At 34.8% G+C, this 15,184-nt stretch overlaps 1 protein-coding gene across 2 annotated transcripts in view; it reads left to right on the top strand.

Moving 5' to 3' along the window:
• Dhc64C (dynein heavy chain, cytoplasmic) overlaps nucleotides 1-15,184 on the top strand; it is a 189,442-nt gene that overhangs the window by 76,695 nt on the left and 97,563 nt on the right. For both annotated transcript variants that reach the window (XM_089242500.1, XM_089242499.1), the window contains exons 34-38: nucleotides 3,541-3,694; nucleotides 3,805-4,039; nucleotides 8,908-9,091; nucleotides 10,224-10,436; nucleotides 10,756-10,908. In XM_089242500.1, the coding sequence (XP_089098626.1) occupies nucleotides 3,541-3,694; nucleotides 3,805-4,039; nucleotides 8,908-9,091; nucleotides 10,224-10,436; nucleotides 10,756-10,908 (939 nt within the window). The remainder of the gene's footprint in view (nucleotides 1-3,540; nucleotides 3,695-3,804; nucleotides 4,040-8,907; nucleotides 9,092-10,223; nucleotides 10,437-10,755; nucleotides 10,909-15,184) is intronic.

Here is a 15,184-nt window from a genome sequence, read left to right as displayed (position 1 = left end):
CATCTTATTTTTCATGTATGATTATGAAGCAGGTACTGTATTTAGGACAGTGCTTGTCCAAAACCCTGTCGAATCTGTCCAAACACTTTTCTTTAAAAAATTTGTTATATTGAAGGTACCAAATACGCATAGTCACAGTTATAATCATTGCATTATTGTGAAAATCAACATAAATATTATTTTTTATTAGATAGCAATATATCTGAATATATAGGTGTGTAGTGTTTATTTGATGCAAATTGTTCTATTTTGACTTTTCAAACCTTTCACCTTTAAATTTTCAAGTGAACTTTCTATTTTACATTCTCAATTTTCAAAAAATAATTATAAATAAAGGAAAATATCCAAAGAAAATAAGGCCACTATGTAGCACCTACACATGACTAACAGAATACAATTTCACAAACACTGATCACGCCGACATGATGATAAAAGACCCAAAATTTTTGTTAAATTTAAATTGTTGCTGTTATGAGGCTAGAAGCTAATATTTCACCGATTAAATTCAAGCTATATTAACAATTCTATCACATGGGGGACAACAGCAATAAGAAAAACACTGGAAGCAGGCTTATCAAAAGACTGTCTTTAACACATTTTATTTTCGTGTCCCCCAAGTTATGCATCAATTGAAAGAATATTTTCAAATTTTGTTATCTTAGAAATCATCTTGGCACAGATACGGCAGCTAAATTAGTTATGTGTTATCAAATGTTAAAAAGCGTAGCTGCGCTTGATTATTAGTGTTCGATTATTATGTAAGTTTAATTTCATTCTGTGTTCATATCTATTGCTTTTTTCAAATTTTCAAGTGACAAATTTCTATCCCATTCTTGTATCTTTCATGTTTCCATAAATCTAATATTTAACCTCAAGACAGTTCAGTTTTCAATTGTTTGATAACCTGATATCAGTCATATAACCCTTTGCACATATTGTTTTGAAATTCTAAATTTTATTATATTTAATGTAATTCTAATAATATAATATAATTTACATAATATAAAGTTTATTATTTGATTATAGAAGTTACCTCTTCATCAAATTGCAAAGTATTTCATTTATAGTTATAAATAAGAGGTTTTGGACAGTTTGGTAAATACCGTGGTTTTTACCGTACTGTCCAAAACCTTGCCAACCCGGATTTAAAGTAAAAAACATTGACTGGGAGCAGGGAATCCCTCAATATAAATCTAATTGTATAGAGAGACGTACTGAAACATACTCACAGCATGGCTGCACAGAAAATACTGGCAGCTGCTACTCATATGGAAAATAAATTGTTGAAAATAAACAATAAAATTATGTTGCCATTCTGTAATGCAGTAGAATATATAAACTTGAACAAAAATCACTCTGCAACAGACAAAAAAAAAAATTCTGGCTGATTAACACTTACTAGTTCCAATATGGCGAAGATATCATCTTGAATATTTCGAGTTGTCCAAGGGCACCAAAGAGGTACCCGGTATTTCTCAATTCCTTATACCTAGAACAATCAGTTTCAACAATAAAAAAACTTGAACAAAACCAGGTTTGGCTCACTGCTGCCAGACTATAAGGCATGTGGCAGTCTATTTAGCTCATCTATTTGCGATCAGAACAAGATTCAGGGTTAATGCAGATACAAAATTGAAACGTCGGAAATACATCAATTTGTTTCAAATCCAGTGTTTTAATTGCTCTTCTGATTATCCTGAGTTTATTCATGTGTTTGCATATTTTGCCAAATGATTCAGTACATCTCAAAATTTTAAGAAATGTATTTTATATGAAATGAAAAGAGGAGTAAAAGATATACCAATAACAAAAATGTCATTAACACCATTTAATTGATAATACTGATACATTCTATATGTAAACTGAAGAGCCAAAAAAACTGGTACAGGCATGCGTATGCAAATAAAGAGATATGGAACCAATCAGAGTACGGCGCTGCGGTCGGCAATGCCTATATAACACAACAAGTGTCTGGCATAGTTGTTAGATCAGTTACTGCTGCTATAATGGCAGGTTATCGAGATTTAAGTGAATTTGAATGTGGTGTTATAGTCGGCGTACAAGAGATGGGACATAGCATCTCTGAGGTAGCGATGAAATTTGGATTTTCACGTACGACAATTTCATGAGTGTACCGTGAATATCGGGAATCCGGTAAAAAATTAAATCTGCGACATAGCTGCGGCCGGAAAAAGATCATGCAAGAACGGGACCAACGACGACTGACGAGAATCATTAAACGTGACGGACGTGCAACCCTTCCGCAAATTGCTGCAGATTTCAATGCTGGGCCATCAACAAGTGTCAGCGTGCGAACCATTCAACCAAACATCATCGATATGGGCTTTCGGAGCCTAAGGCCCACTCGTGTACCCTTGATGACTGCATGACACAAAGCTTTGCGCCTCGCCTGGGCCCGACAACACCGACATTGGACTGTTGAGGACTGGAAACACGTTGCCTGGTCTGACGAGTCTCGGTTCCAATTGCTTCGAGTTGATGGACATGTACGGGTATGGAGACAACCTCATGAATCCATGGACCCTACATGTCAACAGGGGACTGTTCAAGCTGGTGGAGGCTCTGTGATGGTATGGGGCGTGTGCAGTTGGCGTGATATGGGACCCCTGATACGTCTAGATACGACTCTGACAGGTGACAGGTACGTAAGCATCCTGTCTGATCACCTGCACCCATTCATGTCCATTGTGCATTCCGACGGACTTGGACAATTTCAGCAGGACAATGCGACACCCCACACTTCCAGAATTGCTACAAAGTGGTTCCAGGAACACTCTTCTGACTTTAGGCACTTCCGCTGGCCACCTAAATCCCAGACATGAACATTATTGAACATATCTGGGATGCCTTGCTACGTGCTGTTCAGAAGAGATCTCCACCCCCTCTTACTCCTACGGATTTATGGACAGCCCTGCAGGATTCATGGTGTCAATTACCTCCAGCACTACTTCAGACATTAGTCGAGTCCATGCCACGGCGTGTTGCGGCACTTCTGCGTGCTCGCGGGGGCCCTACGCGATATTAGGCAGGTGTATCAGTTTTTTTGGCTCTTCAGTGTATATACAGTAACTGGTGTCTTGTTGAAAATCTAGGGAAAAATTCCAATTTATAAAAAAAAACACCTAGCATTAATAGCTGGCATTTTCCCTTTTTTATAGTTCTAGATCCATGGAGGATTGTGCATTACAATAAAATCTGTAGAATTTCAGCATGAATATTGTATTATGTTTCTTCAATTATTCTTCAAATCATCAGTTGATGAGTACCAGTTTCTATTTGCATACATATTTCTTGCAAGTGGGTTCTGTACATGTTAAACAGGGGACTTGGTTGGTCCGTATAAAACAAGTAAATTCTTGTAATTAAGAGATGTTATTGTGTTGCTATGTTGAATTTGGTATTCTCAAAACTAGAGATTTTGTTTCATTTCTTTTAATTGGAATTTGAGGAAAAATATTTTTGTTACATTCTACAAGTGAAAAGAAATGGGTAAATGGTATTTGGTAATTTTTTTTTCAGGCCATGGGTCGTATATTTGTAGGTCTGTGTCAAGTGGGTGCATGGGGATGTTTTGATGAATTTAATAGACTTGAGGAACGTATGTTGTCTGCAGTGTCCCAACAAATACAGATGATTCAGGAAACATTAAAGAATCAACTCAGCCAGAAATCCAGTGAGTATTGTTGGAGTAGATTACTGCCAGGGATTTTCAATCATGCCATGATTTTAAGCAACATTTTCTTACATCATTGTGTAATTTTAATACTGTATTTTCTGCCATAGGCCTCTCTGTAGAACTAATTGGCAAACAAGTGAATGTCAATCCGGATATGGCTATTTTCATTACAATGAATCCTGGATATGCCGGCCGATCAAATCTACCTGATAACTTGAAAAAACTATTCAGGTCTTTAGCCATGACAAAGCCAGATCGTCAATTAATTGCACAAGTAATGCTTTTCTCTCAAGGTTTCAGAAGTGCAGAGAAATTGGCCAGCAAGATCGTACCTTTCTTCAAGTTAGTGATATTTAGTATATATATTTGGTGTTTTACATCAGTGTTTTCAATCTATTTCTACCTGTGACCTCCTATCTTAACCGTGGCTATCCATATCTAGGAGCCAAGCTTTATATTCATTAATTGTTCTTGACTGTCAGCCTTAATCTTGTGGGAATCAGGATCATAGTCTTGATTAAAGTACTAGATAATTTCTGGTAAAAAAGTATCGGCTTCTAAACATTTTGATTGAAAAACATAAATATGGTTTATTAGAAGTCCAATGTTAGATTATATAAAAAAATTCTCGTTCAACTTCTTTATCCAATTTCCTATGGGAAGGGTACCTGGAGATTGGTGTTTTTTTCTTATTAAATTGAGGTGATTCCACATACTGATGGGTAAATTATTCAGATGACTGAAACCTGATTGGACCAAACATGAAGTATGATATGCTATGAAAAGTAATTTAGGCTTATCTCAAAGATGTGGACACTTTTCATTCACTGATCCACAAACTATGTTTCCTTGAATAAAAAGTAGTTTTGCCACCATGTTTCTCTGCAAGTATTTTCTTAGAAGAGTAAAATCTCTGTATTCATTGAGCAAATGGATCGCCTAAAAGTTATAAAATACTCATCTGGTAGATCATGTAAAAACAAACCTCTTCATCATTAACCTTTACAGCGGCAATTCAGAGATATCCCGTCAAACTTGATCTGCTTTATTTCAGTTACCCCGAAATATCTCTGGTTTTCAACACGCTTTTATTTCCAATGTGACAGTTATAATACGGATCAGGAAAATTTTAAAAATCGCTTAAAGGGCTAAGGAGCATCTTCGAAGAGCCCACACAGTTGTTTCTACAATCTTTCTGTAAACTGATTGCTGAAAATATTGATCATTGCTTTCCTTACTTTTTTATGTATTTTTTTTCTCAGCTCTACATGAGCCACCCCTGATCTACTTTTATGGTTCCCATTTTATTTGATTTTAATTTGTGTCATCTTAGAATATCTCAGGTATCCCACAGAGCCTCAGATTGGGATCCATTATATATATATAATCATTTGATAATTTTTGTCGCACTACGGTCACTTTCTGCACACAAGGGCTAATTAGACGGGACCTACAATTTATTGCTGATTCCGAATGGCAGGCTTGTTTTTTTTCTAACAAGGACGAACCAGGTATCAAACTCACTACACCTCTAAACATCCTTTGGGACTTCGAGTGAGTATCTTATTGACCAGGGCTACCATGCCCAGAATATAAAATGAAGGTAGAAAAATATTGTATGAAAAATATGCTATTTTGATTTTATTCCAAGTTTATTTGAATGTTTTTTCAAACAAACTTGGTACTCTCACATAAGACAATAGAATACAGGGTAATTTGAAATGAATGGTACAAAAAGAAAACATTCTCTTATGAATGCTGTAATTAATTTATTTCACACATATCAACATAGCATGAAAGGTTAGCTCTTAAAGTTTAATTTGGCAACATTGAAACACTGTCATGCCCTAAATGTTCACTAGGGTACTGTTATTTCAAAAGAAATAAAAAGCTTGTGTAGTGTACTAGAACATGTAAAAATTTCAACGTTCTGAGATTAAAAAAAACTTGAAATGTGAAAAAATGCAATTCCTACAAGAATTACGACAGTTAACATAGTGGGTAGATGATGTGGTCTATACTCAATTGCCTGATCAATCTGGTACTTCAAGGAGCTCTAGATGAGAGGTTATGTGGTCACAAGCATATGGCAAAAACTTAACTAAAAAATATTTCTAGGGAACATGTGTAGGAAGTTGCAGCTTTTCAGTGCTGCCGAATGGAACTTTGTTGCTGTGGTAGTCGTGTGGTAATAGTGACCGACTCGCATCTTGATGATCTGGATTTGAGCCCCCACCATTGCCCCAGTGGTGGTTGGCTGAAGTTGTTTTTCTGTGGTTCCCAACTTATAGGAGCAAATGTAAGCTGATCTCCCCATTAAGTCTCGCAACAGGCTTACAAACAGAGCAAATATTCAGTCATTACACCTCACTAACTTCACTTCTGAAATATAGATGGCAGCACTGAAAATTCCTACACAACACTAGATTGTCACCCAGACTATTAGATACACACACTTACACTTCTGGCACAACTCACTAGGTGTAGCGTATTTATGTGTTACAGTCCCGTGATTCAAAGATCCAATAAATTCATCAGGCAATAATTAGTGAACAAGGCACTTTCCAGATCAAAACATTTATTACTACAACATACTTTAAACAAGTTACACGTTAGAGTTCAATAGAAAACATGTTAGTTCTGAAATCGACACCTACACTCTGATTCGCAAAACAAGAAAGGTCTCATCCAATACAGCCGAGGATCAACTCCTATTATCAGCGAGACATCATATAACAACTTGTAAGTCCTACGTCGAGAATATAGTGTCCCGTTTTCAAGTGAGGCGGATGATGTTGACCACTTCAGAAAGCTCACCTCAGGAACCTACAGGAGATGGAGCACCTTTCCAAAGTTGCACAATTTGTTGACTTCGTTGAATCCATCCATCGACGAAACATGCTATTGATCATTGGTACAACGTTGAAGACCTAGGTAGAACATAACTGCAGGCTGACATATCATTTTAAGGATCTTCTGACCCTTTCAAGGAACCAGTTTCCAATTGACTAGAACGCACGATAAATGACTATTAGTTGACTAGAAGATTATATTTGAAACAACTGCCCAGACCAGCCGGAGTAGCTTAGCTTAGGAGTTCACCTTTTTACGACATTAGTAACATCGCAACATCAACTAGTTGTTAGTAGGGGTTAGTCACCCATCAACCCCACTGAGTGGAATGAGTAGAAGGAACTGTTCAAAGTTAGAATATTGAATGGCACGCTTCTGGTTTATCCAGCCTATTTATAATAGCTGAGAACAAGTTTGTTCTCGGCACACTGAAAGAACGTGTTTCCTCCGGCGCATCGGGAAAACTATGATGCCAATTCGTTGATTTGCATATTCTGACACAATAACAATTATTTTGGATATTCTGTATTTTTGGTTGGCAACAGTTCGATAATCATTAAGGAAGCCAGCCGAACTTTACCCTTGATATAGGTAAGGCTATTGAAGGTGAGACTAAGGCAATGGATTACATGTAAACAGCGGAAGTCAGTGGCCCTCGACGATCTAGCTCACACCATAGCAGGACGTGACGCCTTACTGATTAAATCGTTGATTCGGTCGTAAGCAAGGAAGTCGTAACTCAGCACATCTCTAGCTGGCTTTTATATAGCAGCATTCCCACAATGCCTCACTGAAGAACCAATCACAACATTGAAGGTGCGGTATTAGCTTGTATCTAATTTACATACTTTCATGAGAAAAGGAAATATTGTAAACATTATAATATTGAATCTGGCAACCAAACATAACAAATTGGAGATCTGTCCAGGATCCACAACTTTTAGGCCTATTGCACATTGTAAAAACTCATGACATTATAAACCGTGAGATGGTCCTAGGAACCACCAACGGCGTGGAGGTAAAATATATTGCACATTTATATAACACTTTGCTGAAACATTTATATTATATTGCATAATTGAAATAGAGTTTGACGATGACGACTTGACGTGGCCTCCACCGACGAACCACGGGAACCCCCCAGAGAGAAAGAGAAGGTAACTAGACGAGCTATTGGGATCTCTGACATGGATGTAAAGCGGAATTTATATGGGACGTTGGTAAGCCCGACCTCTGGCCCCGTTCTCGCCCGACGGCTAGGAGACCCCACCCCTCAAGCATCAGACTAAGCGAACTAACTGACCCGAACCGGAATGTCAGCGGAAACCTCGGGTGGTTTCCGGTAACCAATGAACCCTGGGGCCTAAACAAGATTAATTGAACAACAGGATTGTAAGAGATCCCAGGTCGTCATGTTACAGTGAGACCCAAAGGGGTGATACGTTACATAGCCTATCTAACGTATCGAACTACCTATGATAGGTAGTAAATTGCCTATGGCGATAGACCTGAGTTGTGCCTGGTTTGAAAAAAAAATGGAACCAGAAGAGTGTGTTCAACCTTTTACACTATTTTGATACATGTGAAATAAATTAATTACAGCAGTCACAGAAATGTTTTATTTTTGTGCCATTCATTTTGAATTATCCTGTATAGTTGTACTTGTAGATGTCCTAAATATTGTAATCGTGCACATTTTTTTAATTCTCATTTATATTGTCTCTTACTTTATAAAAACTCAAAACATTTAAAATGTGATAGAAATTCATTTTAGAGGATGTTAATACAGTGGTGGGTGCTGCACAATTTGTCACTAATCCATCACCCAACTAATGTGAAATTGCAAAACGGCAAGACAATATTTTCCATAGAAGTCTATCTGGCAATTTCATGCATTTTTAGTCCTGAAGAATTCAGGACTAGACATGTATCAAATCATGAGACATTGAATTGCACAATGCCAAGTTGCAATGTAGTACAGTCAATGCTTTTAATGTAAAGAACCCCATCACCTTGTCGAAAATTGATCTTTTATTGGAAGGTTATTATATCGAAAGGAAAAACATAGGTGGTTGTAATGGAATGGTTGCTATAACATGGGGTCGTTCTCATGAGAGTCAACTGTATTTTGATATAGTGAAATGCTATTTGTACATCATTTACATTTACATGGCTTTCAAGTTAAATCTTGATTGTGCAATAATTTATTTATATATGACATATATAATGAAAGGATTTTGCCTGTATTTCATACCATGATATATAATATTGTGTATAAGAGAGCAATTTTATATTCATAAATACAAAAAGCAATGAAACATTTGTTATGGTGAAATTTCATATTTTTTTTTATACAGGCTATGTGACGAGCAGTTGTCAAATCAGTCCCATTATGACTTTGGTCTGAGAGCACTAAAAAGTGTGTTAGTTAGTGCTGGAAACATTAAAAGGGATCGCATTCAAAAGATTAGGGATGATTATGGTGGCAGAGATGAAGGTCTTGATGAGGGTAAAATAGCAGAACAGCTTCCAGAGCAAGAGGTTATTGTTTCGTTCTAATCTTTATTGTAGATCAATTTTTGCTGAAATTGTTTTTTTTTCTATTAACATGATATTGAAATGTGTCCTTGAAAAATACTTTGAAACATATTTTATAAAAAATTATAGGCATTTTTTAGAGTAGTGGTTCTATTCAGTTTTTAGCATTTAATTACATTATTTATCAACTAGTTGATCGCTATAAATATTTTAAACTTTAATATCTGCAGTAAAATTATTTTAAATTATCTTTTTAAACAAAAAATGCACACGGGTATCAATGCAACAAAATTAGAATTACTGTACATGCCAATTTTTTGTTGCTTTTTCATATCAATATTTTAAAAATTTGAGTTTCTTTTAAAGGGGTTCACCCACATATTATCACTTACATTTAAGTGATCTCTGCTTTTCGTTTCCATCAGTAAAATTGGTAAAAAACACATTTTGCAAACAGAGATGGTAGCGAATGGTTAAAGTGCTTGCAAAGCTATTTTCCCTAGTTTTGGAAATGGTTCCAACTGAGCGCACACACCCACAAAAATTGTTCTATATTAGACTTTTGAAATTCCATTTTAATACATGCGATGGCTTAAATTTTTAACAAGATCATCTTTTACAAAAAATTATTATCTTTCATAAAATTAAGGTAGAAAAGAAGGGGATTGCTAACAAAAAAGTAACAAAAACTTTACAAAAGCACTTGAAAATTACATATAAGTGTGTGTTTTAAAAATCCTTCAAAACATTTCTGTGAGTAAAAACTTGAAAAATAAGTGTTAAAATGTTGTTATGGCTTATATTGCTCAAAGAATTGAAAAATTTGGTTCTTTTGACATTTTGATGTTTCTGAATCCTCAGTCAACAGGCTTTTCACAAACTTTTTTCCCATCTCGAACCCCTAAAAATGCTTTGGGTTCCGGTTAAGAACCACTGATTTTTTTTACGGTATTTAACACATCAAAAATATGAGTAATCAATTAGATTGAGATGGTTTTTAGAACTATAAGAAAAAAATCTCAAATTAAAAATTTTTAAAATAACTTTATATTCTTTGAGTTTGAAGTTTATAGTAGAGAGAAAAAATGTGTGTTACTCATTTTATCAATGGTTTTTTTAAATCAATTCTGTGTAGATACTCATCCAGAGTGTTTGTGAGACCATGGTTCCAAAACTTGTAGCAGAAGACATCCCTCTCCTCTTCTCCCTTCTATCTGATGTGTTTCCTGGTGTAGAATACACTAGAGCTGAGATGAAGGGTTTAAAGGAGGAGATTCGAAAAGTCTGCCAAGAGATGTACCTTGTCTGTGGAGAAAATGAAGAAACCGGTGGTCTTTGGATGGAGAAAGTAGGTTTTAACTTGAAAGTAAATATCAAGTAAAAGTGAGCATAATGATGCATAAAAGCATAGCTTGTTGATTATAGCTTTTTTCAATCTATTCATTCAAGTTTCTGCTTTAAAAAATGATGTAGCATTGTGTTATTGCATCATCTTTTGTGTACGAAATTAACAATTGCAATGTAGTTTGGTATCTGAGAGTTCCGAATCTTGGATTTTATCATGTTTTTATTAAATTATTTTGTTTAATTCTTTAGTAATTTTTGATTTGAAAATGTGACAATATTTGTTCGGGCATCTTTCAAAATTTCATTTATTTTTTTCTCAGGTACTTCAACTATATCAGATCTCTCAACTGAATCATGGACTCATGATGGTTGGTCCTAGTGGCAGTGGTAAATCAACTGCTTGGAGAGTTCTCTTGAAAGCTCTAGAACGCTTTGAAGGAACTGAAGGTGTTGCTCATGTCATAGATCCAAAGGTGTGTGTGTGTATCTACACTTATTTTATCCAAGAACGTAATGCTACACAACTACATTGGTATCCCATGAAACAGTGGAACTGTTGTGTCAGAGTTAAATATATATATTTATTGCTTTTTCTCTTTTTTCCCATGTCACTCTTTATGAAACACAGACTAATAGTACAATAAATCCTTGATGCAATTGGAATGAGCCTCTGCCAATAAATCAAAATTTGCCTATTACCGAATATGTATGAATTTAAAGGTCAAGGATCATCTATATTGGTTACAAACTATACACTTGTATAAAGTTTTGGTCCAACCGTTTACTTAGTACAGTTTAATTCATATACAATAAACCAAGGACCCCTTGGTCAAACACAGAGTTGAACAAAGATCTGCAAAATATGGCTTAGCCTCATGGGTTGTTCTTAAAGTAAAAGTATAATCACATATAGGCAGAAAGACATTGCTTTATTGCCACTTTGGCAATGCTGACTTTAACCATCATTCTTTCTCTGCGATTTTTTGTCTTGCTATGTGAAGTCTAGTTTGAATAAGTGTTTACAATGGTTGTGGCCATTCAGAATCAAGCTGGTTGTAAAATGTGTTGTCACTAGTTTTCTCAAATGTGAGTACCCAGCAGAATTTAACAAAGAAATTGTTTCTGTCTATGGGAACTAAATCAACAGAATGTAAAAAAGTGATGCAGTGAATTCTCCAGAGGTAGGACTGATGTTCATGAATCCAAGCAACAATCATCAACAATGCCACTATACACATTTCTCAGAAGCCAAGAAATTGTAAACTGTAATTTCAGCAAAAAAAATTACTTCTGGTATGTGAAATTGTGGTGGGGGATTTACCATCTCCTAATGCTTATAAAGGACAATCTGAGAGTCACAGACTATTGGAGAAAAAGGAAAATTTTCATACCTGCTCAAAGCTTGATGTTTGAAGAAGCATTGTTTTCAATGTTGAAGCATTGTGACAAGGAGTGGGAGAAATCACACTCAGATTTGAATTATTGTATCAGGGTTTGTACAGTCATTGAAAGTTCTTTTAAAAACCCCCATTTTCCAAGGGTCTTTAAAAGTCCTTGAAAAATTGTTGCAGTTCTTGAAAAAAAAATAATTTTGAAGAAATCCATCAAATTTTTTGCCCCCCCCTTCAATTAAGTACCACCTAAACCGTATTCTGTGGTGTGAAAATGTGTAGAACAACAGTGAGATGAATTACAAGACAATGTTCAAAACAGGTCATATGGTCATGCATACCTGAAGTATTTCTGTGCTTAAAAAAGCTGTTGCCTGAAATCTGGCATCAAAACACTGTGCTTCAGATATTGCTTCAAACTAGTTTAAACTATTGAATCAATGAATTTCAGTTGAATACATGTGATCTGATTATATTTCCTCGATAAAAAATATGGAAATATCACCAATTGTCACAAAAAATGATGCCAAAATTTGCAAAAAATCACCAAAGGCAGGAAATGAAGCACCATAGCATTGAAGTAGTAGATTTAAATGAATTCTATGGGGAAAAAATGTTAACGTGACTAATGTGTGAGATGAATACTCATATTTCAAGTCATAATCATCATATAATTCATAGGATTGGGAAAATAGTTTTAATATTTAATTTCAGTGAAAAATAACAATTTCAGTAGGCTTCATTGAAAATATGTAAAAATAACCAGACATTTTTATGAAAAAGTCGGGATGGCCAAAATCACATGAAAATATAGGAATGTCGCAGGAATTCCTACACCCTACATATATGACTACGTGCTTTCTAATTTTTTTATTGAAGGAAAATTTCAATACTGTTTCAAACATAAATACAATGCTTACAACAGGCCAATGCCCAATGAGGTGACTGAGGAAACGATGCCCATAACAAATATGGATGTCATATATTTTAAAAATACAGCAACCCAAGTAAAAATGCAATTAAAAACAATATATATACATGATAAAATGATTTCTGCTGAAATGTCATTTGCATTCTAAACTACAAGACCTTTAAAACTTGACATTGTCTGCAAGTTGAAATGAGAAAAATAATTGTTTTAAAAAAATTGTATATTTTTAATGAATTAGCATTTCAAACTCTTAATTAAAAATGAGTAAATGTTGAATATAAATTCAGAAAATTTAATTAATTTTTAAAGTCATGCTTTTTGATTTTTATCAATTGCAATATGAATGTCCTTGAATTTTAAAATTTTACCAGAAAAAGTTCTTGAAGAGCCCTTGAATTTTTTTTACTCTCAATGAGTATAAACCATGGGTATTTCACGTTTGTCATGACATTTTGCTTGTGAAAAATTATTATTTTTACATGTATTTCTGAAAAATAATCATAATACAATCACAAAAGCATTGAGTACTTTCATTTTATTATCAAAAAAAGTAATTTTAATTGCAAAATAAACGGCTGAATGTTTTCTGTCGCCAAATAAGGGACTTATTCATATTTCACGATTGATCAAACTCAATTTTAAATTCACATATGAAAAAGTACACACATGGAAAAAGTTGTAAATCTGCTGCAGATGGTCCAACGGAATGTAGGTGTAATGCCAGAAGAAAAATATGAATGAGATGAGATACAATTTATTAAATTTTTTAAACTGTTGACCCTTGATCAATCAGTGATTGAGTAATAATATCATGTTCCAGAAGACCAAACAATTTTAACTGACTACTGTGAAATTATAATTATGTATATGGCAATAATAGGACGCTTGGGGGAGTGAACATACTTCCCATTAATTCTGCACTTGTACAGGAATCAAGGTATGTGTATGTAACTTCGCTGAATGATCTTGCTGGAATATTTATTCATTTATTTAAATAAACCAAGCTACAGAAAGCAATTCAGTTACAGCAAGGTAAGACATAAAAATGTAGATACAATAAAATCGAACCAGCTGAAATGAAATTAAAAAATAAAATACAGTAAATAAAAATATATACAAATCAAAAAAAAAAAAAAGTGAAATGAATTACTATATAAAATCACCAGCTCAATTAAAAATAAAAACAATAAAAGTACATGTCCGTCAAAAGAAAGTAAAAAAAATAAAAAAACAAAAAGCTCAGCAGTCAACAAATCATTTACAGAATAAAAAATGGCTCATCAATTAGAGAGAAGCAGCTCTTTGAATTTACCAATAGGTAGTGTAAATACAGGGTGAATGCCACCTGCTCTGTCAAACGAAAGGGGGGGGGGAGTGACAAGCCTTAGTGGAATATGGAACATCCTGCCAACCCTGTCCTATCTCGAACCGTTTTTGAGTTATGGTGGATAATTGATTATGGAAAAAAATGAATCAAGTCTGAAAAAAAAACCCCTGAATTTATAAAGTTTCTTCAAAGCTACATGCAAACTAATCACATATTTGGAAACAGCAAAAAAAAAAAAAGAAATCCTATCAGGTGACATGAATCCCATTAGAATATCTGGAATTGATGTGCTAGCTACAAGCACTACTACTAAACCATACATTTACCTCGTCCATATTCCTCTGTGGAATTCCTAACGAACTGGTACATTTTGGGATGTGCATGTCTGTGTTGTGAGAACAAATACAAATACAACGCCACAACGTGAAGCTTGTTTCTGTGTGATGCTTGTTATAGTGCTGCCATCTACAAAATATTTTTCAAAATATGAGTGAAGTGTAATGTTTTGAAGATTTTAAAATATTTGTTGTAGGCCTGTTGCTCTCTACTGCGAGACTTTTTAATGGGTAGATTGGCTTACATTAAAACCAACTTCAGTCGACCACCACTGCGGTGATGGTGGGGTGCGAACCAAGGACCTCACGATGCGAGTCCATTACTATGACCACTCGACCACCATAGCGGTGAGCTGCAAGCGCAGGAAGATTGGCAAAGTTCAAATTCATATTGTTATCAAAATTTTTAATCTGCTATTCTGCAAACACCCATTTAGCTGCAATTGGTCAAATATACCAAAAACTTTTTCATCGCACCAGGTTTTGAAAGAGACTACAGTAAACTATATTGGTATACTAGTTCAGGAGAAATTTAGCTTTTTGCTTGCAATACATCACTGAAATCTGTGTTTGTCATAGTAGATATTGGAAGAAAATTCGGAATTGATTATTACAGATTTTGGTGACAATTTTGTTTTGCAGAAAAGATCCTATAAGAAGACACCATCTCTATCAGGATATCTGAATTTAATGCCGAGCTACAAGTGCTGAGAGATTAGCGAAATAGAAAATCCAATGGTCGCCAAAATCTATAAGGTGTCTACT

This window comes from Pholcus phalangioides, unplaced genomic scaffold (genome assembly GCF_987345545.1).
Source record: "Pholcus phalangioides strain wild (caught in Gottingen) unplaced genomic scaffold, Ppha-v1.0 ptg000015l_1, whole genome shotgun sequence".
NCBI classification, from domain to species: domain Eukaryota; kingdom Metazoa; phylum Arthropoda; class Arachnida; order Araneae; family Pholcidae; genus Pholcus; species Pholcus phalangioides.
Note: the sequence above shows the minus strand (reverse complement) of the source record. Positions and strands in the feature narration are given on the sequence as shown.